The 25,514-nt window shown below is 36.0% G+C and overlaps 1 protein-coding gene across 4 annotated transcripts in view; it reads right to left on the bottom strand.

Moving 5' to 3' along the window:
- Nucleotides 1-25,514, bottom strand: part of CCSER2 (coiled-coil serine rich protein 2) — a 199,710-nt gene that overhangs the window by 24,369 nt on the left and 149,827 nt on the right. For all 4 annotated transcript variants that reach the window (XM_023226064.1, XM_023226065.1, XM_023226063.1 and 1 more), the window contains 3 exons: nucleotides 23,727-23,810; nucleotides 17,683-17,769; nucleotides 10,463-10,552 (listed from right to left, as the gene is read on the bottom strand). In XM_023226064.1, coding sequence (XP_023081832.1) covers nucleotides 10,463-10,552; nucleotides 17,683-17,769; nucleotides 23,727-23,810 — 261 coding nt within the window. The remainder of the gene's footprint in view (nucleotides 1-10,462; nucleotides 10,553-17,682; nucleotides 17,770-23,726; nucleotides 23,811-25,514) is intronic.

The raw sequence follows: 25,514 nt of genomic DNA, 5'->3' as shown, positions 1-25,514 counted from the left end.
TGCTAATTATAATACATTAGCATGCCAAAAGACACTCCCATCAGCACCATGACAGTTCATAAATGTCATCAGAATGTCCTGAAGTTACCCTACATCATGGGTCCCCAAGCCCTGGGCCACAGACCAGTACCAATCCATGGGCTATTAGCAACCTGGCAACACAGCAGGAGGTGAGCAGCAGGAGGCAAGTGAGTTGAAGCCTGATCTGTATTTACAGCTACTCCCCACTGCTTGCATTGTCACCTGAACTCTGCCTCCAGTAAGATCATCAGCAGCAGCATCAGATTCTCATAGAAGCAGGAACTTTATTGTGAACTGCACATGCGAGAAATCTAGGTTGCTTGCTCCTCATGATAATCTAATGCCTGATAATCTGTCACTGTCTGCCATCACCCCCAGATGGGACCATCTAGTTGTATAAAAATAAGCTCAGGGCTCCTCCTGATTCTACATTATGGTGAGTTCTATAATTATTTCATTATATATTACAATATAATCATAATAGAAATAAAGTGCACAATAAATGTAATGTACTTGAATCATCCTTAAACCATCCACACCCCTCCAACAATCCTCTCCCCATCCGGAAAAGTTGTCTTCCGTGAAACCAGTCCCTGACGTCAGAAAGGTTGGGGACTGCTGCACTATACAGTTTAAAAGAAAGAGAAACCCAAAGTTTTGGGAAATTCTCACTCCTTTCCCAGAAAACTCATGAATAATCCTTGCTTAGCATATGACTGAGAAAAAAAACCATTAAAAAGAGCCAACCAGCAGCCCTCAGGGCTCTGTCTATGGAGTAACAATTATTTTGTTTCTTTACTTCTCTAATAAACTTACTTTTACTATAAAAAGAGCAGGATCCTTGAAATTGAAAATAGAAAAATAGAGAAAATCAAGGAAACAAAATGTTGGTTCTTTAAAAGATCTGCAAAACTGACAAACCACTAGCAAGAGTGATAAAGAAAGAGAAGGTAAATTACCAAAATCAGAATGAAACAAGGAAAATCACTACAGACCCTCCAGCCATTAAGGTAATAAAGGAATATTACGAACAACTTTACAGTCATAATTTGACAACTGAGAAAAAGGGCCAATTCCTCAAAACCACAAACTATCAAAATTCATCCAAGATGAAAGAAGTTATTTGAATAGGTCAATAACTATTAAGGAAGTTGAATTTATAACTTTAAAAACTCCCAAAAAAGAAATCTCCAGGCCCAGATAATTTTACTGCTAAATTCTACTAAACGTTTAAAGAAGAATTAACCATTAATTCTACACAATCTCTTCCATAAAGCAGACGAGGAGAAAACATCTTCCAAAGTATTTATGAGGTCAGATTTAACTTAATACAAAGCAGACAAAGACAATACAACAAAAGAAAAATAAAGAATAAAAACATTAACCCCTAGAATACAGATGAAAAAATCTTTTAACAAAATACTACTAACTAGAATTCAGGAATATATAAAAAGAACTACATACCATGACTAAAGGGGTTTATTTCAGGCCTATGAGATTCGTTCAGTATTAGAAAATCAATCAGTGCAATCAATAGGCTAAAGAAGAAAACTCATAGGTTTGTAGCAATTACCAAAACAAGAGTAACAAAATCCAACTCACATTCATGATAAAAACTCTTAGCAATCTAGGAATAGAGGGAAACTACTTCAACTTGATAAAAACCATCTCCCAAATATCGAGAGCTAACATCTACTTAAAGGTGAAAGACTGAATGCTTTTTCCCCTTAGATTAGGAAAAAGGCAAGAATCCCCATTCTCATAATTCTTATTCAACACAGTAATGAAAATCCAAGCTGGTGACATAATGCAAAGAAAGGAAATAAAAGACATCATATCAAAAAGTGAGAACACTGTTACTATTTACAGATGACACAATGGTCAACATAGAAAACCCCAAACTACAGGCCGTGCACGGTGTCTCACGCCTGTAATCCTAGAACTTTGGGAGGCCGAGGCGGGTGGATCACGAAGTCAGGAGATCGAGACCATCCTGGCTAACATGGTGAAACCTCCTCTCTACTAAAAAATACAAAAATTAGCTGGGTGTGGTGGCGGGCACCTGTAGTCCCAGCTACTCGGGAGGCTGAGGCAGGAGAATGGCATGAATCCAGGAGGCGGAGCTTGCAGTGAGCCGAGATCACGCCACTGCACTCCAGTCTGGGCAACACAGCTAGACTCCGTCTCCAGGGGCGTGGCAGGGGGTGGGGGGCGGGGGGGAGACCCAAAACTACAGAAAAACTCTCAAGACTAATAAGTGAGTTTACTAAGTTCATAAAATTCAAGGTCAATATACAGAAATCGATTTTATTTATTTATTTATATTTTTTTGTGTGAGGGAGTCTCGCTCTGTGGCCCAGGCTGGAGTGCAGTGGCACGATCTTGGCTCACTGCAAGCTCCGCCTCCCGAGTTTACACCTCTCTTTCCTCAGCTTCCCGAGTAGCTGGAACTACAGGCGCCCACCACCACACCCGGCTAGTTTTTTGTATTTTTAGTAGAGACAGGGTTTCACTGTGTTAGCCAGGATGGTCTCGATCTCCTGACTTTGTCATCTGCCCGCCTCGGCCTCCCAAAGTGCTAGGATTACAGGCATGAGCCACCGCACCTGGCCCAGAAATCAATTTTATTTCTAAGTACCAGCAATCAGCACAGGGAAAGTGAAATTTAACAGTATCACTTATAACCACCCCCAAACATGAAAAAGAAAGAAATCAAAGAAAGCATGTAGTGAACTGTGTTCTGAAAACTGAAAAATGCTGATTAAAGAAATCAAAAAGGTTTAAATTAATGGAGAGACATACTGTATTCATAAATTGGGAGAATCAACATCTTTACTATTTATTTAAACAGTTTATTTAAACTGTGGTACATCCATATCATGGAATAGTACTCAGCAATAAAAAGAAACAAACTACTGATGCACACAACTACTTGAACGGATCTCCAGGGTGCTATGCTAGTTTTAAAAAGCCAAGCTCCAAAGCTCAACACTGTAAGATACTATTTACATAAAATCTGAAAATAACAAAATTATAAAGATGTAAAACAGATTTAGTGGTTGCCAGAGGCTAGGAATGGTGAGAGAAAGTGAGAATGGTTATGAATGTAAAGAGGTACCACACAAGGGAAAACGCTGTGGTGGTACAATAGTTGTATACCTTAAATATGATGATCGTTACTATACAAGTTATAAAATGGCACAGAAGTGCACATGCACGCACACACACACCATCACTAATGCCAATTTCCTGGCTTTGGTACTGTACTATAATTACGTAAAATGTTAACTATTGTGGAAAACTAGTTGAAAGATAAAAAAGATTTCTCTACATTTTTTGCAACTTCTTATCACTCTTTTGTAATTACACTATGGGCAAACTTTGCTTCTTCTAATGGATACTTTGGACAAAGTTTTCAAAAATGCGTTACATAGTTCTGGTATCTGGTATTGAAAAATACAGATTTAGAAACCTGTAAACTTATAACCAATAAACCACTCAATTGCTATAATAACTATATTTAATTTGTTTTGTATCCTTAAGAAACAATTCTATTTTTTTGGTTATTGGCTTAACCTGTATCCATGAAAGAAACACAAATAATGTTAAAAAAAAAAAAACAAAAACAGAAGAAATGACAAACAAAAGAATTCTTGTCATAAATTCTGCATGCCACACAATGTCTCAGCAACACAGATGGCTCCTGTCAACATTCAGATCATCAAAACACAGGCTGTATTCCATGGCCAATGTCTAATATTGAGTAAACACTGAATAATTTAAAAATAACTGTATGACCAGATCATAAATATTACTTATTTAAACATCAATGTATATATGATTTTCTCTAAAAATACTTTCAGTGGCATTTAAAAATATAAGTAATAGTGAATACAAATAAAAGGCCTTAGCAAAGAAGTAATTCCCTCTGGAACACACACACACACACACACACACGCACACGTGCACACACATGCAGCATCTCTCCAGAGAAATAATGAGCTCATTTAAATTTAAAATTAGGACATTTGGCTGGGCACGGTGGGTGGCTCATGCCTGTGGTCGCAGCACTTTGGGAGGCCGAGGCAGGCAGATCACCTGAGGTCAGGAGTTCAAGACCAGCCTGGCCAATATGGTGAAACCCAGTCTTTACTAAAAATATAGAAATTAGCCGGGTGTGGTGGAATGCACCTGTGGTACCAGCTACTTGGGAGGCTGTGGTGGGAGAATCTCTTGAACAGGGAGGCGGATGTTGCAGTGAGCCAAGATCACACCACTGACTCCAGCCTGGGGAACAGAGCGAGATTCCATCTCAAAAAAAAAAAAAAAAAAAAAAAAAAAAAGAAAGAAAAAAAATTGACATTTTTACTACATAAAAATTAATCAGTAATGTTGCCCACTTCCAAATCAGGAAAGATTATGGTCTGAGAAAATGGATTTGGGGGAGATTATTCATAAGATAAATCTTTTGCCTGCACTGTCTTTTGGTTAGCATTCCATCTCATCTCTCAGTCAAGAAAAAATAGAGTGGAGTTCTTTGCTGAAAAATTTCCATGGTTGCTAGAAACTAGGTAAAATCTGTCTCCTTTGGAAATTATAAACATTTGATGTGATTTTTATGATGTAACTGTGATAGTTTTCTGCTTTTACCTTTTCTATTTTATAAATATTTATGATGGGAAAATACCTGACTCGGTAAATCTGAGGCCCAAAAACCTAATTCTTTTTTTTTGAGACAGAGTTTCACTCTTGTTGCCCAGGCTGGAGTGCAATGGTGCAATCTCAGCTCAACGCAACCGGGTTCAATCTCAGCTCAACGCAATCTCAGCTCCACCACCCGGGTTCAAGTGATTCTCCTGCCTCAGCCTCCTGAGTAGCTGGGATTATAGGCATGCACAACCATGCCTGGCTAATTTTTGTATTTTTAGTAGAGACAGGGTTTCTCCATGTTGGTCAGGCTGGTCTCAAACTCCCAACCTCCGGTGATCCACCTGCCTCGGCCTCCCAAAGTGCTGGGACCAAAAACCTAATTCTAAGCACAAAAAGGATAGTTGACAATGCTGACCATATTCCAATTGTTGAACTTCCATAAATTACATATGCGTATCTTTTATACATATCATAACACGGATTAATCTTTCAGTACTATAATTCCAACAGATCACTTTTAATGTATATAAAATAATCTTTTCTTGCCTCTTTGCTATATATAACAGAGTTAGTTCTTAAAAATATGAGAGAAAATTAGCATTAGATCAAATTGTGCCCATTCAGAATTTTAACTAGTAGGCACCCTTTCACACTGATACCAATACAACGGTCTGTGTATTCATACACTCAATTTTCAGAGTAATCCAGGTCAGGTCATTACATGACAGGCTAGGTAGATCCTTTGGGTCTACCCTGTTCTCCCTGCTTAAAGATTCAAGGGGATAAGTAATAAGGCATTTGAAGGTATGAGTCCAGAAATGTTTCTTTTCTAATATTTTGGCTTCTCTGGTTAACTTGAGGTGTTCAAATAAATGGCTTACAAAAGGTACATATCATAAGATTCTACAATTTACTTAATGTGCAAAATATTCATATTTTTAAATACTGATGTTAAGTGCTTTTACAACAGTATTGGAAATACATAAAAATAAATTCAGTCCAAGATAATGCTAATTTTTAAGAACATGCTTGTACATGGATCCATACACTATGTTTAAAAATGGTTTCTTAAGTTTTTAAGTTTAAAATGAATCTTGATTTCTCACATAACCAACATCTGCCAGCAATATTCACAGTAACATCAACTATTTTGATGTGAGTGATTAGGCGCCTTCCATATTGTTGTTATTCTTTTTGTGTTACTCATTTCATCATTGTATCTTGGTATTTTGCCCCTCAGATGAGGGGAAAAAATTGCCCCACTTTCCTCTGGAGGTATCATTTGCTGCTCTTACAGCTCATTCTTGTCTCTTTTCCCTCTTTTTTCTCCACCTAAATCTGATCTCCATCTTTTTTATTTTCCTTCATTTCTTCTGAAAATTGCTTTTACTGACTTGCCCTTTACTTATTGTTCTAGGTGGCTTTCCATATCCATGTAAGTAGATATCATTAGGTCTAGGGCTGCTTTGTCCAAAATGGTATCAATTAGCTACATGTGACTATTTACATTTAATTACAACTAAAGAAAATTAAAAATTCTCTTCCTTAATTATATTAGCCACATTTTCAAGTGCTCAACAGTCACATGTAGCTACAGGGTACTACAACGGATAGCACAGAAAGTTGTATAGGACTGTGCCACTCTAGAGTAGGGCATCTCAATTCTGGAATATGACCTATGGCTGCCCTCTTTTTATAATGCAAGGCTCAGGGGAGTTTATAACACTATATTATTGCTTTCCCAAGCAAAGATAGATCCCTTACTCCAGTAAGAAGTGTTTCACACTGTGGTCCTCAATGCTGAAAACACTGTTCTTAAAAACTTATACTTGAAAACATCCTGTATTATGCCTACAGCATGGCTTAGGCAGTTCCCAATAGTAGTAGAAACCTTTGTCTTGCCCTAAATGAAGAGGACCCACAGGTGACTACTACTGTTCTCTTGCTGGGTTTAGTCTCACAAATAACAGCCAAACCAAACTTAAACAGTTTTGTTCTTTATCAGTACAGCTCTAACACCAAAAGCACCTGTAGCATGAAAGCCAAATTTTACTACAGGCAGAAAAAAACTCCTAAAATTCTGAGGATCAATATATATAAAATCAATACACAAAAGCTGAGGTTGAATATATGCAGAAAATAGCATGATAAAATGGTTTTTAGGCCAGGAGGAAGAAAGAATTTGTAAGATAAGAAACACTAACAGGAATGGTCATTATATAAATAGTTGGGAGTGGCTTCCCAGTACCATCCGAAATGACGGTGTGGGGCACAGGGGGTAGCCCTCCTGCCCTTCTATTCCTCTTCTGTGGAGGGAAATATCAGGGGCATATATATATATAAAACCTAATGACATCAAACACTTGAATCATACAACTTAACATCATGGCCACCAAGTCACTTTCTGATCATACTTTGTTGGTGGTAGTACAAGCCTGTATAAACCTTTCAGAAAAAAAAAAAACAAAAAAACAAAAAAAAACCTGTAGTAATTTATTTCAAGAACCTTACAAAGACCATCCAGCAAAGGAAGTAACTCCTTAACTTGATTAAAGGTAATGCATTCTTCATTTTGGTTTAGCAAAAAATCAAACCAAATAATAATAGCAACCATCATTACCACTACCTATGTAGGTTAAAATGCCACATATACAACAAATTCCATCTAAATAGATATGACAGATGGCACATACACATATACACACACCACCAAAAAAAGGCTGGAAGACCATATATGAAATGTTAACAATGACTGTCACTGCCTTGTATGATTTAAGTACGTTAAATTTTTCTTAAGTTGTTTTGCTTCTCTATTTTCTATATTTGTATAGAATAAATATATTGTTATCTCTCAATAAAAATAGACAGGAAAGGAAACATCCACTTTAGAGTACTTCTCTTTTAAACATATATTTTTTGGCCTCATGTTATTCATAAAGTATCCTTAGTATTCTATTTTTTCATTCTTTTAGTGAGAGGTATTGAATTTTATTATTTCTATTGAGAAAATGACTTATGTAATTTAATATGTCAAAAGATTTCTTCATACTCACATTAGATTGAACCTAATTTGGTTGTAGAGGAGTTTTCTTTTACACTGTTACTGAAACTATGCCTTTTCAACCAAAAATCCTTTTTTCTCAGTAACTTAAAATACAAGTATGTATATGGTCAGGCATGGTGGCTCATGTCTGTAATCCCAGCATTTGGGGAGGCTGAGGCAAAATGATCACTTGAGCCCAGGAGGTCAAGGCTACAGTGGACCATAATTGCACCACTGCACTCTAGCCTGGGTGACAGAGCAAGAACTTGTCTCAAAATAAATTAATTAAATAATGTTTAAAATACAAGTATGTTTCTATGGATTATCACAGTGTACTGTTAAGTCTTCTACGATGCAGTGCAAACCTGAGCACCTGTTTTTTTTCCTCTCAGGGAAGTAAGTCCTTATTATGATCTCACTAAGATTAAGCCTCTGTCCTCCCTTCCCAGAGCTATGATTCTTTTCTCTTCTCTATTCCTTCTAGCCCACTCACCTCCTGCAACCATTCAAAAGAAAAGCAACTAAAATAAGACTGCTGTATACAAGTTGTATAAACACTTGCACAAGTCACTTCTGCGTCTTAGCTTCTTCACATACAGAGAAAGAGTGTGCTTACTATCATTTAAGCATACCAGAGGTTTCTACAAGCATCTTGAGGGACGGAACTGTATCTTCTTTATATTTACACATCCAAATTAATACAGTGCCTGGCTTGAAGTAGGCACATAAATATCTGCTGAATGAGTAAATGAATATCTGCTTTTCCTCCATTCCCCTGTTCCACTATTATATTTCTTCTTATTATTTCCTGTTGATTCTCTACTTCAGAGATCTTATTTGCAGCCGTTAAGTGATACCAAAATCCCCTTGGAAAAATCTCAATACATTCAAATTTTTGCTCTGCTGCTGTTGGCAGCAAACCACTCTCCTTCAAAGGCTCTTCAATGTGCTTTTAGGGAAAAGAACCTAGAACTAGCAGTCAAGAGTCTTAAGTTGTAGTACTAGCTCAGCCACTCATTAATTATGGAAACTTTGCTTCACCAGTTAATCTCCCTAGCTTTTGCTACCTTAGCTACAAAACAAAGGTATTCAGCCAGATGATTCCTATAGTAACAGATAACAGGGAAAGCTGAAGTCTGGGTTTGTTAGGTGTGCTAGGCTGAAAAACTGATCTTCACTTGATCTAAGATCATAGTAAAACTAACTCAAGAATACATTCCAGAACGAGTTACTTTTGTCTGATGAGGAGGAAGACTAACATCCAGTTTCCAGAACAGTGAGGTTGAAGGAGCCAGAGGTGGTATAAAGATTTCCATGAGGATGGCAAAATGGAACTTATCATGCTTAATGGAATCACCAATCTTCTTAGTAGCACAAGTTAGAAGACATAACATCCCTATGGGTTAAATGGAGACACCTGGAAAGCCCAAACTTCCATCTAGAAGCAAGGGGCATGGTCTTCTATTAAACAACTGTCTGCAAACAGATGAGCTTCCACCGCCTTTAACATTAAAAAATATTACATCATCTTTGTGTCTTGGTGTCTTTTGCTTTCCACGATTCAAACACAACCTTCATTTTCTTCACCAAGCTCCTTGATTCTTTCAACTAGATTTTCCCACATCCTTTGAACCTTATAGACTTACACAACACTTTAACTACATCAATGTATTCCCAATTTCTTTAAAAAGTACTTATAAACGGAGGAATCTTTCTTTGTCTGTGTATTTCCTTCCCTAATTCCCCACTTCTAGTTCGAAACTCAAATATCTGGGATGAGAGAGGATCATCAAACTTTTGTTGAACAGATTAACTCCTACAATCGTATCTTATAAGAGCACACAAAAAAATACTTGTTAGATGAAAAGAAACAAAACTCTTTTATAAACTTTAAAGGCTTATGGCTAAGCTTTACAAACTAAATTGCTGATTATATTAGCCATTATATTTCTCTGTTCCTTTGTGTTACTAGAATTCCACTCCTAAATATAAGGCAAAAGAAGAGTCAAGGCTGACTTATTAGGCAATCTCTTAACAAGAAATGTCTATTACCTGGCCCCAAACAATAGGAGAATGACTAACGTCCATATGATAATTCTCTGGCTCACGCATATCCTGAACTGAGTTCTCAAGAACTCAAATTAAATGATAGAGTATTTTTAGCACTAAACATGTTTTGAGATACAACATTTTTGAAAAACAAATAAGCATGGAACACATAGGTACTTTCTATTTAAAATAAACCATTCCCTAGTTCTGCCTAAAACAAAACTTTTATTGTCTGTATCTTTGTGCATTTATATTTCCTAACACCCTCGACATCTGAGTAATTATAATAAAAACATTTAAAAAGTTTTAACAAAAAAGGAATATGCTACATCATATATTTTCAAAGTGTCATATGCTGCTAAAGTAGGATGACTGCATACAGGACTGCTGCTTCCTTTAAGGCATGTGGAACTACTCTCATAAATACATGCAATAAGAGAAGAGTAGACACGCAAATAAAATGAACCATAGTGTGCAGAATGAAAAAGCTATTAAATGCACATTCACTTACATAAGACACACAAGAGAAGCTTTAGGAAAGCACATAAACACCTAAGAGACAAGCAAAAATAAATTACCTACAACAAAATTAACAGCCATGACAGATTCAAAATTATTAGAGATTGCTGTAAAAAGAGTGAAATAAAACCTCAAAATAGCAAATGACTGGAGAGGAGGCCAAGAGCACATGTTACTTACAGGAATTCGTCTCCAGGGTGTTTGGGTATATTTATCAGCATAAGTGCATTTTTCCTCTTTACATTTTTGGTGGCAGATATGCTGAGTTGCCTAAACAAAAACACAAATTTTTACATTGGTTTAATTCTGCATATACACACTAAGACACACAAGACAAGACAAGCTTTAGGAAAACACATAAACACCTAAGAGACAAGCAAAAATAAATTACCTAAAAAAAAATTAACAGCTATGACAGGAGGTAATCAGGGCTCTTTTAGGGGGTATGTAACCAAATCAACAAAAAAGTCACACATGGCAAAATAGTTCTGGCTACTTTTTTTGAAGAAAAAACGTTATCAACAGCAAACATTAAGGTCTATTAAGTGGTCTCTCATCTTATTCAGGGAGTGGGTTTGAAAGTCAGCCTCAATTCTAACCTTGTAAGGTTAGAATTTTGAATAATCTAAATTACCCTTGGCAATCTCTTATATTGTCCATAAAACATACAATATATGATTTTATGTAAATCAATATATAGAGTTAAGTATATGGATGTAGAACATATAGGAATATTCAGCATATAAAGAATACAACTGCAGAATTTACAGTACTTCCCTAAACTGTCATGGTACTACAGTCACTAAAGCTCAGTCTCTTAAATGCATTTTTTATGGGACTCTGCTGGACACTGAATACCACCAGTCCACTTGTCAGGATGTCTGTTCTCATGTGCCGTCTGATGAAGCCTCTTTCATGATGTGTCGACTTTACTAGACTGAAATATTTTGAAGAGTGTCAGCCCTTTGACAAGATCCATCTGACCATTTCTGTTCACAAATGATTTCTCCACACGATTCCACTCAAAGCACACTCATTTACATAACACAAAGTAACTTTCTCAAATAATCATCACTTTCAAAAAACATCATTAAAATATTGATAAAGAGAATTCTCCTAGCCAGGCACGGTGGCTCACACCTGTAATCCCAGCACTTTGGGAGGCGGAGGCAGGTGGAACAAGAGGTCAGGAGATCGAGACCATCCTGGCTAACATGGTGAAAACCCGTCTCCCCTAAAAATACAAAAAATTTGCTGAGCATGGTGGCGGGCGCCTGTAGTCCTAGCTACTCAGGAGGCTGAGGCAGGAGAATGGCATGAACCCGGAAGCGGAGCTCGCAGTGAGCCAAGATCGCACCACTGCACTCCAGCCTGGGCAACAGAGCGACACACTGTCTCAAAAAAAAAAAAAAAAAAAAAAAAGAGAGAATTCTCCCTTAGTGAAAATCTAGAAAATAACCACATTATTTGTTAAACAACTTCACTGGAGGTAGACATACTTTCTCATAGGAAACTAAAAAATTCTTGATTATTGCATCAGGTTAAAATGATACATTTCTACTTTAATAATATTTACCCATATTCAAAATTTTTCTTAACTGCAATCAGATCATTCCAGTTTCCTCATACAAAATAAAATCTAAAAACAAAAATGTCTATCATAGAGACATATTTTCCATTCCTATGAGACAGTCACTGAAACAAAATTCAATATAGGCCGGGTACAGTAGCTCACACCTGTACTCCCAGTACTTTGGGAGGCTGTGGCTGGCGGACTGCTTGGGCCCAGGCACAGCCAGGGCAACATGGCAAAACCAGCCAGGGCAACATGGCAAAACCCTGTATCTACAAAAAACACACATCAAAAACAGTCAGGCATGGTAGCATGTGCCTGTAGTCCCAACTACCTGGGAGGTTGAGGGAAGGATCACCTGAGCTCGGGAGGTCGAGGCCACAGTGTGCTGAGACTGCATCACCACACTCCATCTTGGGTAATATAGTGAGACGCTAACTCCAAAATAACCCCCTAAATTCAATATATAATCGAGTCAACTTACAGTCTCTTGGAATTCACTGTAATAGGATCAACTTTTAACATATATGATGGGTATATGAGGAACAGAAAGATAACTTAAAAGCATTATTGAAATGAAAGCACTTTACTTATTCCATCCTATTGCAATTCCAGAAATTCAGGCGCTCCTTGTTTTATGATGGGGTCACACCTGGATAAACTCAAATATTGCTAAAAATGCACTTTTGACTTGGGATTATTTTCAACCTATGATGGGTTTATCAGGACATAATTCCATCATAAGTTGAGGAGCTTACTGAATGAGTATCACTTTTGTACCATCATATAATCAAAAACTCCTAAGTAGTGGACTGTCTATAATTTATTTTCTGTTCTATATGCTAACACATGAAAGATAATATTTGGCAAATATAAGAGTTTTCCAAAATTTGGAAAGTCTAGTTTCTAGTGGCACATTAACATATATAAAATGACTTAATAAATCATTTTCTCACCATCTGCCTTCTTTATTGCTGAGAGACTGCACAGACGCTCACCTTCTATTTGGTTGCATATTTGGGGAAATGTGTCCTCATCTCTTACCCCAAGGAGCTAGATCTTAATTAGTCTGAACCAATGTGATTAATCCCATTCTTCTATGCTTAGGAAGGGGCAAGTAACTCAAATCTAGCCAATCAAACAGGAAAGTCTAGGGTATCTGAGAAAGGGTTTGTTGATTTTAAAAACAGACACTGGCGATAACAGGCCCTTAACCTATCCTTGGGTATTACTGTGTGAGAATGTGACACACAGAGCAACAGACATCTTGTGATCATGAATGGACAGCCAAGAGGATTCCAAAAAAATCCATCTGGAACCTAATCAATCATTAGCCAAATGACCAATAAGAAACCACGGAAATGGATGGGACCTATATAATTTCTTGTTGAGTTTACAACTGTTTTTATTTTTAAAATTACTTTTAGTTAGGGACTTTTACTTGGAACTTAAAACATCATAAGGTATGCACTGATTTACACTGAATGATTTAGGGCTTATATAAGAGTTGCTATTCATCATGTATCCACGGACCAGGCATTAGGTAGTTTACATGTGTAGTCCTATCACAACATAACTATCATAACCCTATATGGTCAGTACTACTTTTTTTTTTGAGATGGAGTCTCGCTCCATTGCCCAGGCTGGAGTGCAGTGGCATGCGATCTTGGCTCACTGCAACCTTGGCCTCACGGGTTCAAATAATTCTCCTGTCTCAGCCTCCCGAGTAGCTGGGACTACAGGTGTACACCACCATGCCCGGCTAATTTTTATATTTTTAGTAGAGAGAGGGTTTCACCATGTTGGCCAGGCTGGTCTCGAACTCCTGACCTCAGGTGATCTGTCTGCCTTGGCCTCCCAAAGCACTGGGATTATAGGTATGAGCCACTGTGCCTGGCCCAGTACTACTTTTATTATCCTCATTTACAGAAGGGGCTTAGGAGAGATTATAGAACTCCCTTCAGAGAACGTGGCTATTAACTTTCAAAGTCAGGATCTGAACTCAGGTCTGTCTTGGCATTTCAAATATACTATACTGCTAGCCCACTTAACATGAGTTCCACTGTCTACGTGTCTCCATAAAGGAAACTCTACACTAGCAATTTCCCAAGATTATTCTGAAGAGTCAATGAGAAATGTATCTGAACTATTATTTAACTATGATATTGCAGTAAAGATAAACAGGCATTCGTAGCATTTTTAAATAAGGTTTGAACAGTTTAACTTCTATGCCTTTCAGTTAATTCTCAGAGCACTGCAATCTGATTTTAAATCAGCATATTTTGAATTCAACACTTTATAATGTCAATGTATTTTTATGAAGGTTTGCATGCAAACATAGGTTGGAGTTGAATGTATATTTTTTTTAAAGATAAAAAAGCATAGAAGGCTATAACTGAAAGGGAACTTGGAAATCACCTAGACAAACCTTCATATTTTGGATAAAGAAAGCACTAGAGAGAGGTGATGGAAACTGTCAGTGCCATTTAGCTAATTAATATTAGAAACAAGTCCTTTAACTCCTAGTCTATGATTCTTCTGATTTTTATTCCTATATTAAGAATAGAAATGTAAAGAAAATTAAAAAGTTTTAAAATAGGTGATTTTAATTTGATAATGTGAAAAACGCTGTTACTTATCTTTGTTTTCAAATGGTTTGCATCTGTTAAAACTCTCTTGGTTTGAACAAGTGACTTTCTCAAGTTCTATAACTAAACTTGATACTATTAAAATCTTTGAATAATTTCTAATTTTCTACTATAAGAAGGATACTTGACCACCTAAACTAAGGCATTCACTTTATAGAGATCACTGCTTGTAGTGAGAAACAGTCTATCTTTTCTAATCCTCTAAATTTATGTTGAGAAAACCACACTAACATTAGTCTTTACATGAACTGTAAAGAAAATATCACAGAGTTCTCTTGGTACGGGGCCACATCTCCTCTGCAATTTGTAAACACACTAATGAGATTCTAATGTGTTTACAGAGGGAATTTCTAGCTGAATACACCACAGCTTCCCAAGCAATCCATGGGAAAACTATGCACACCACCTAGAAAAACAGGTGGCAGGCTCTTTTACGATAAATATGATTTCTAGGTTGAATATATTGTGTACAGAGAATTTCAAGCTACCTACTGATAAAGATTAATGCTTTCACTTTTCTTTCTTTAGGATGCTCTTCAATATTTCTTAAATCTTTCTAAAAATTATTTTCAAGGCGAGATACTGTTCAGGACAACTGGTGCAGTCTCTTCAACAAATCAACACACACACACACACACGAATGGTTCTAAATTAAAAGAGACTTAAGGGATATAACCAGTTGTGCATAGTCCTAGACTGAATTTTAGTTTAGGGACATCAAAATACAGGATGTTTTTGGAACAACTGAGAAAATCTTAGTATGGACTAGATATTAGAAGATGTTAAGGAATTACTATTAATTGTTTAGAGATGGTAATATAATTTGAGCTATGAAGAGACCTGTTCTTACTTTTTTAAATACACAATCTGAGGTTAAAAGAAAGAATACGTTATCAAAACTTCACGGCACGAAAAGATTCATCTTTCATTACTTATCATATGTCCATATAAAGTGACCTTTTTCACAAATCTTTGTCTTAAATTTACTTTTCTCATTTTACTACTGCAATCCTAATATTTTTGATGAGAATAATTTTATTCTGTCTCCCCCAATCTTTTATTTTACTTTTTAGACAGAGTCTCACTCTGTCACCCAGGCTGAAGTGCAGTGGCATGATCTTGGCTCACTGCAACCTCTGCCTCCTGGGTTCAAGTGATTCTTCTGCCTCTGCCTCCCAAGCAGCTGGGGACTACAGGCGTGAACCACCACACCCAGCTAATTTTTTTTTTTGTATTTTTAGTAGAGACAGGGTTTCACCATGTTGGCCAAGCTGGTCTTGAACTTCTGACCTCAAGCAATCCACCCACTTAGGCCTCCCAAAGTACTGGGATTACAGGAGTGAGCTACCATGTCCAGCCTCCCCCAGTCAATGTTCAGCCTTATCGTGCCATTTTCCTTTAGCTAAATTTATTTTATACAAAGCAAGTTACTGGATTTTGCTTTAGATCCTCAAGGGAAGTCTCTCCAAGACATAAGACTATTTGCAATTACTATTACGTTTGTTATATTTGGTCTAATTTCTATTACTTTAGTTTTGTGCTGTTTTTAAGTTTTCCTTATTTTTCTACTTTGTCTTTTTTTAAATTTTAACTTTTGCAAGATACTTTACTCCAACCTACTAATAGTTACTTTAAAGCATGTCATAAACATTATTATAATTTAAGTATATTTTTAAAAACTAAGAATGTAGAATATTCATTTGTAGAAGATAAAAAATTCAGTACTTCTAACTTCCTTCAGCATATTCCTTACCTTCTTCCTCAAACTTATTTAATCTGAATGTTTTCCAAAATTAATAGCAACTTAAAAATTTAAAATTAAAAATAATTTTTAATTTCAGAAAAATTAAGGATTTGTAAATGCAAAGAAATTCCAACATTAGAATGATATGTAATTTACACTAGGTAAAACGGACAGTAAGTTTTCTCCAACTAGTGGCTCAGAAGTTTATACCACTTAGTTTCCATTTCACCGCTCATTCATTTTAATCTTTATCTCCTTATTCTTGAGTTATTTTTCAATGTACCTCTCAAATATCTGAAATGTATTAACTGGGTAGCATATCTGTCAAGACATTAAAGGTCAGAATTTACCTTTGCATAGAAATAAAAACTTGCTTGGATATAAAATAAGAGGTTCATAACCTCTTCTCTGAATTGTACAAGACACAATATCCTGTGCTCTGTGATATATTTTTGCAAAAATCGAAGCTTACATAATTTCCTTTGTTGTCTTTTTTCTTCTCCCTGAAAGTTGATTGGGTTCTTGTCTTTGGCTTTGAACACAAACACTAGACCTTATTATTTGCCTGTTTAATTTTGTATGTGACAGGACCTCAATTTGCAATATGATGCTATTTTTTATTCAGATTCATAAATTTTCTTTCTTTAATCATAATATTTGACTTGTCTGCTCTATTTATTCATGAAATAGATCTCTGTGAGCTGACCCCAGTGGTTCAGAGCTCAGTATATCCTTTATATTTTCAGTGAGATTAATATTTCACCAAATTGCTTTGTTAGACCAAAATGTGCTCTTGACTCACAACAAAGATTTCCTTTTGACTGCTGTGATTTTTAGGCCATTATTTTCTTTTTATCACGGTCTTTTATATACAAACTAAATAATAATTAAATTCAACACACCATATTGTTTTCAAATGAGACTAATATTTGAAATTGCACAATTATTAGATTATAAAGATTCAAACATGACTCTGATGGATCATTCAACATCATCCATAGGAAATAAACATTTTCTTGGAATACCCTTCAATCTGACAGTTATGCAGCTACCTAAATCTGAAGACCCAGGCTAATTCTCCTCAGAGAGAGAGAAAATATCCTGTTCTCAACTCACTAGTACTTGTTTCTGTAAATATATCTGAAGAAAAGCTATTTACCCTTCTATCAACAAAATGAATGCAAATTGGTGAATTTTAAATACCCAAAACTGAGGTCACTGAATCAATGAAGAATTTTCCAAACCAAATACTTAATATTTAGATTAAAAGTTAAATCACACACTTTAATTACAGTGCATATAATCTAAAAATAATATAAAAGTGCAACTTTGAGAGCCAAAAATAAAGCTAAACTCTGATTCTGGCTCAGAGTTTTATGAAAAACACATTTCACCCAGTTTGAAAAGTCTCTATACATTACACTACAATACTTACAAGCTGAAGTTCTAATAGTTGGATCTTTTCATCTTTTTTCTTTATTTCCTCTTTAAGTTGTTTTATTTCATTTAATAAATCTTCAGTCTGAAATATTAAAACATTTTTAGATGCGGTATTTAAAATATCATAATGAGAGGCATGAAATCAATGATGAAGACACAGTAATGAATGAACCATCTGGTCATTTAGGGGGGAAATCCCCCTTTTAAAAAAAACACAAGATTTCATCCAATAATGAAGTCTGACATGTTGACAATCAGCAACAGTAGCAGCAACAGCATTTATTGAGTACTTATTAGATGTTAAAAACTAAGCACTTTCAGGTATTTAAGCATTTGATTCTACCCACACTCCTGAGGTAGGTGCTGGAATCCCTTTTTTACAAATAAGAAAACTGGGACATAGGTCACAGAGTTAAAAAAAAAAAAAAAAAAATCGCATACAAAAAAGCAACTTCAGCTAGACTTCAAGGGATACATAAGACTAGCCTGTGAAAGAAAACAAAGGACATGAGAAGCAGAGGCAACAGAACAATTAAAGGCACGGAGGCATTTCGTGGCTGGTTTAGAAATCAGCAAAAAAGATAAATGTGCCTGAAGGATAACAAGGAAGATTCTTTGTCCATGAGCCACTTTTTGAGGAGTACCTCCTGAATCAAAGACAGAACACCTTGTCAATTGGATCTATAAGAAATGCCTAATACTATTAAATGGAAACCTACTGTCAAGTTAAGCAGGAATCCAGTTACATTTCCAAAGTGTTAATCATTATTCTATAGTTAATCCATGTTGTTTGTGTATCATTATTCAGTTATCCAAAAGAGAAAGTAATATAAGCAAGGAAATTCAAATATAGATGTGAATAATATCTTTCCAGAGAGAAAAACAAATAAGCAAATAATTAGACTGTGTTACAACAAGCAAAGAATGTCATCCCCTTTAGATACATCGGGAACAAAAACATACATTCTCTTTAACAAAGAGATCAGAAATAGACATTTTACAAAGGCTTGATCATATCACATAAGCATCCCAAACAACGTTGAAGATTTTTAAAATGCTATTATGTATACTATAATTGAAAAAGACTTTATTACATACAAAAAATAATCTTCACTTGAATTTTAAGTTTAGGAATTATAAAAATTCATAAAGATAAAAAAGATGTATTGCAGATCATGAAAGACACATTTCTAAGAATACATTTAGAAGGACACATTTCTAAGTTATGTAGCAAATACAGCTACTCAAAAGAAACTATTTATATTTAATTATATAACATTTTAAGGCATCTTAACAAATTAGTTAAAAGCTATTGAAAAATCCACATAAATATGACAGAGGATTTATATCTCAAGCATATTAAGAGCCTGTCCAAACATTTAAGATCATTTTTAAGGTCTCAATAGACACATAGCCAGTTCTCACAAATACACATATAAATGGTAAAATGTTGTATTTAACTTATTGAATAAAGTATTGTTTTATAAATATTAAGTTAGTGGTGAAATACCCAATGTAATTAACCAGACTGCACAAAAAATGGCACATCATTAGACATAGCAGTTAACCTTTTTGGACAAACATACAGCTGTATTTTTAAGAGCCTTCAAAATACCTGCGATCTGATTCAGTTATCCCACTCCTAGGAATCTATGTGAAAGAAATGATCCTAAGTAAGAGAAAACCTGTAACAAGGTGTTATCTGAAAGTTAACAAGTTTACAATTGTCCTATAAGAGGATAACTGGAATAAAATGTAGCAACTTGATGGAACACTATACAGCCATCATTCATGCAGTCACCAGTAGGTTCTGACAGTGTTACACAGGAAATGGACCCAAAAATGAAATCAACAAACAATGTTGAACATTAATAGCCAGCATGTATATAGCACTTGCTATATGGCAGGCACTGCTCTAAGGATTTTTTTTTCCCCACCAAAACCATTTCATTGTTTTAATTTTATTTTTAATTGACATAACATTATACATATTCATGGTTTACAAAGTAATGTTTTGATACATATAATGTATAGTGATTAGATCGGGCCAATTAGCATTTCCACCATCTCAAACATTGATCATCTCTTTGCATTGGGAACACTGATTTTATACATAACGATAGGCAAAGAAGTGACATCACACATCAGGAATGAGGGACTACAGTGGAGTTCCAAAGGATAAGCACAAGATTCAGAAGACAGAGGACTGTGGTAGGCTTGAAATTTTAGTTAAAGGATTCTAAGTGTCACACAATAATACAAAGGTGAGGGCAAGCATAGCACATCTGGAGAATCATAAGCAGTGTCACTGTTGCACTTAGGCTCTGATGAATGGTGAGGAGCAACTGGCTAGTAAACTAGGCAAGGGCCAGATCACAGACAGCCATGACTATCATGCATGGCCTTAGCTAGGGAGTGACAGATTTGCATTTGAGATGGCTTTGACGGGTGTTTAGAGGACAAATTGTAACAACAGCAACAAAACTGAGCTAGGCACTTATGAAAATATTATAATAATCCAAATAAGAGTAGAAGCCTGACCCAACAAAATGATAATACAGATGAAAAAGGAGAGAAGAAATCAAAATTTTGAGATTTTGGCAATTCACTGCATGTGAGAAAAGAACAGAGGAGCATTCAAGGGTGACACTGTATTTCTAGCTTGAGTGACATGGTGCATAGCTGTGCCAACAAAAGAAATGGCGATTACGGAAGAACAACAAGTATGTCCAAAGAGGAATATGTGTGAGTTTTAAATATATTGTTAGATGGGTGGGTGGGGGGTGGGGGGAGGTGGGGGCATGGTGGAGTCAGAAGAGATCTTGAGGTTTCTTCAGTTCAGTATGTCAAAGCACTGTATGTTGGGGTACTGGCTTCTGAGCTCAACAGTCATCAATTTTTTCATTAAATAAATAAAATGTTTAAGACATCTCACATACAAATACACACACACACATATATGGGGGGGGGGAGAGAGAGAGAGAGAGATAGTCTGTGTTAGAGGTACTTACGGGTGGGACACACAACAGAAGTGTGTCCAGTGGGCAACTGGATTACCAAGCATGAAAGAGAGGCGTTTTACATGTTATCCATATATGTCATATTTGAAATTATGAGAGTAAGAAGTTCAAAGAGGACTGGACTAAAGATATAAATTTAACATTTAAAGAAGAGGAGAAAACTACAGGAAAAAATGTTGAAAGGTATGAGGGATTCCAGAGAGAAGTAACACAAAAGCCAAAGGAGAAAGTTTTTAAAACAAAGGTCATGTCAAACGTCTACAGCATTGAAATGGTAGCTACTTTCATTGTTCCAAGTTTTCACACTAACTGGAAAGGAGTTTAAAGGGAGTCAAGGAGAAGTGTATTTGATTTACTGAAATTAAGTGAGATATACACATTTACAAATGAATAATGACAAGAAAGTAGAGGAATCACACTCAAGACAGATGAGAGAGGAGGAAGAGATGCAGTTAGGTCATTAAGCAGCAGCGGAAGACAAGAGTTAAGAACACAGAAGAGCTGATATTACATAGCACAGTGGACATTTTTATCCTGTAACTGGAACAAAGGAGTAAGAATGACAAATATAGGTAAGTTAGAAGGCAAGATGGAGGCCGGGCACAGTGGCTCACACCTGTAATCCTAGCACTTTGGGAGGCCAAGGCAGGCAGATCACGAGGTCAGAAGATTGAGACCATCCTGACTAACACGGTGAAACTCTGTCTCTATTAAAAATACAAAAAAAAAAAAATTAGCCAAGCATGGCGGCGTGCACCTGTAGTCCCAGACACTCGGGAGGCTGAGGCAGGAGAATGGCATGAACCTGGGAGGTGGAGCTTGCAGTGAGCCCAGATCACGCCGCTGCACTCCAGCCTGGGCGACAGAGTGAGACTCCGTCTCAACAACAACAACAAAAAGATGGCAAGCAGGCAGGAAGCATAAGATATTTACTGATGAACAAACATAAGGCTACCTGCAGAGGTTGAGATAGCTCAGCATGGAGCTTGATAGGGCTATTTGGAAGAGCTCATTAAGGGAATGGGAGAGGGATCTGTCCTGAGATAAATAAAAGGACAGATTAGAGGTATGGTAAGTCCAATGGCGACTTTAGATCCAAAAATTTTAATGGCACAAGATGCAGTATTTGTGTCATTTGAAACTGCACTGCTAAACCATTTTGGATGAAAGGTGATATAGTTGGGGATTTGCTGATTAGAATGCAAAAGAGACCAGAATACTGAAGAAAAGAGACAGTATGACCTGTTGCATCTCAGCTTAAATAAGAAAGACTAGGAATAATCTGCCTGGAAGGAAATGGAGCAGGGACAAGAAATAAATACTATGTAACAAAATGTCTATCATATAACATTAAATATTTAGATGAACTAGACAGGAACACTGAAAAAAAGTAGAGATACCAATTGTGTAAAAATGTGAGAATTAAATTTTTTTCTTTAAAACATAATTTCTTGTTTGGGTGTGGTGGCTCATGCCTGTAATCCCAACACTTTGGGAGGCCAAGGTGGGTGGATTACCTGAGGTCAGGAGTTCGTGACCAGCCTGGACAACATGGTGAAACCCCATCTCTACTAAAAATACAAAAAATTAGCTGAGCATGGTGGCAGATGCCTGGAATCCCAGCTACTTGGGAAACTGAGGCAGCAGAATCACTTGAACACAGGAGGCCGAGGTTGCAGTGAGCCAAGATCACACCACTGCATTCCAGCCTGGGTGGCAGAGCAAGACTCTGTTTAAAAAAATAATAATAAAATAAAATATATGTAAAAAACTTTTTCACACACACACACAAAATTCAGGAAAGAGGTCAATTTTGCTTTTAAAATGTCAGTAACAAATTCACAATTTTTTTTTCTAAACTGGGAGGTCATCAGAGATTACCTAAGTCAATGGTTCTCAACTGAGTGTTGAGAAAGAGATGGCCTGCTGTGAACCTGCTGACTTAATGTATTATACTGAGAGCAGGATGAAGGCTCAGGGTTGGGAAGTAATTTGGGCAAGGACAGGTAGTCAACAAGTTGAAAAGCCAAGATGAGAGAACAAGATTGACTAGTGTACTATACTCTTATGATTTTGATTGCTTTACATATAATCTTCTTCCCAATAAATCACTCTGCAACCTATGAGAAAATAATGCTTTTCTGTCCCACTAATTCCAGGCCTGGCCCCTTGAATTGTTTTGAAAGTGATATGTGCCACATCCAAGAAGAATTCACATGTGATCCTATCAAAGTTCTCTTCTCATGAGCATAATAATATCTCCCACAATAGGGACTGATCCTTCAGTATGGATCCCAGAATGAAGAAGACACATGAAGCAGAGTCCCAGCTGATCTACAACCAATATGTAAGTGAAATGTAAATTTCATTATTATAAGCCACCATTACTTTCAGGTTGTTACTGCATATGACTAGCAAACACTAATAAGTGTACCCTGAAAATGGGATGTAAAAGCTAACTATAACTTGATTTGAAAACATTAAGTTAACCAAGAATCTCTGTGTATGCTTAAGAAATAAATATGTATTTAAATAGTTGCAAAATAAAAGAGCATTTTTCAACTAAACATAGACATAAAGATAATAAGAATTATAAAAAAAAACACTTTCACAAAAATACATCTGTATTCTGTATTTTTAAACATGAAAAAAGATAAATTAATCTCATTTTTGATATACTTCTTCAATTTTAGGATTTATATATGAGAAGTACCTATAACCATTTTAACTTTTATTCGTACTCATATTTTAAAAACTCAATTATTTATCATTATGAGCAATATATTTTCTTTTAAAATCCTGTAACAGTAGTAACAAAGGGACAAATCATTATCCAACTGATAAATTCAAATTAAAGCACCACAGAGATATCATTTCAACTTAACAATGTAGCAAAAGTTAAGAACAAACCTGATGCTGTAGGTATTAATACATTTATTATTGTTTTCATTGTCACTGTATCATTATTTTAGTATTAAAAAAGAATTTTGAAAAATCCAGCATGACTACATAGTCATACCTTATATACTTTATCACCATCTTCTGGTTCCGGACTGGATGGCAATGATAGTTGAATATCATGCAATGAACCACTTCCATCATGCTGTCAGAAAGAAGGGAAGAAAAACACTAGATTAATACAGTAATTGTGGACATTCAGTTCAACCTGAATTTGCCCAGAACAAATGCTAGCATGGTGAAGAACAAATGGGGTTAAAATTTTAGAAATCTTCTTTTCCCCTATATATACTGGTAGAAGGAAATGTAGAAGAAGAAAAAAGGGAGCTACGGCAAGAATAATCTGTGGAAGTAAATAACAGATACTATATAAGCAGTTGAAATAGAGAACCATTAAACACATGAGAAATTTCCTAAAGAATTTTAAGACTGTTTCACCCAAGAAAAATGTAAAACAAAAGTCAACTGAATCTGTTTTGGTTTAGACATGTTTTGAGTACTAGGAGCCATAAACAATAATATCAAATAACTCAATAAGGCTTAGCAGCAAAAGTAACTGAATTAAAAATACTAGCTACATGAGGATATATATCTCATAACTCCACTTACATGAAGTCTGAGAAAAGGCAAAATTATGGTGTTAGAAATCAGAAGAATGATGGTAGACTAAAGGGAAGGGGGTTACTGACTAAGAAGGAACATTAGGGAACCTAGTAGGAAGCTGGAAATGTTCTATGTCCTGAGTGTTTGGTAGTTAAACATACATATGAAAAGTTTGTGCTGTACACTTAAGATTGGTACACCTTAACCACTTTACTGGATGTATACCATGCCTCAAAAAAAGGCTGAAATAAAGATTTTTGTTCTAAAACATTATAAAGAAAATAAGATGACAATATTAAGTTCCACCGTTTGCTGAAGTTATTTAGTAATAAGAAACTACATGCTCAATGGTTCAGAAAGACAGCCTCAAGAAAAATGAACCACTGAAGAATACAACTGGATGATGTGCTACCTTGATCAGGGATGAGCCCCTGACCAAGGCAGTACAACTGAGGTTCAACACCTTATTTGTTCATATGACTCCTGGCTGCCTCAGTAAAACCAGTGACTGAACTAGCAACCTTCAAGGAACATAACATCGCAATCTTCCTCAGATATATCTTTTCTGGTTCTCCCATGCCATGAATAATGTCTACAACAGGGGAGGTGAGCATGTAGGTTATTTTCTTCTTAACTTATTGTACTGTATACCCACTGACACAGAATCTGTAGGGATGGGGCCTAGAACTTCTAAATTAGTATTTAGGGAAGTTCAAAAGGTAATGCTGATTGACAGTCAAGAGTAAGTGTTTGTCAAATTTCCAGGACAGATAAATTACTTTCCTATGGTGGTGTCAAATGGACATTTAAGACTTTCATCTAAGAACATAGGCAACATTCTAATGAATAGCAATATTCTCAGAACACATTTTTTAAAATTAAGAAATAAAGAAAGTAAAGTTAGTTTTACAGGACTCATCTCAGTAAAAAGTTCATCTCTGTTATTACTGCCTAGACATATAAAAGCATGGCCAGTCCTACCTACAAGTATATTTGAGAAGACAGAGAAACTATAAAATTTGAATTATTTCCAAATATCTAAATGTCTTCTTCCCAACTGCAATGCAGGAACCCCAAGGAATGTGAGACAACACAAGCACATACTGCTTTGCGTTAGATGCAGGTGCACTTGTGGGAAGTGTACAGCAGAATAGAAAAAAATAAAACAGCAGCATTTAGGATAGAGGAAAAAAGAGAAGTCATACAAAACAGAAAATACCAGGGAGGTCACAAAATACCAGGAACT

The sequence above is a fragment of the Piliocolobus tephrosceles genome, chromosome 9, assembly GCF_002776525.5.
Source record: "Piliocolobus tephrosceles isolate RC106 chromosome 9, ASM277652v3, whole genome shotgun sequence".
Classification (NCBI taxonomy): Eukaryota; Metazoa; Chordata; class Mammalia; order Primates; family Cercopithecidae; genus Piliocolobus; species Piliocolobus tephrosceles.
Note: the sequence above shows the minus strand (reverse complement) of the source record. Positions and strands in the feature narration are given on the sequence as shown.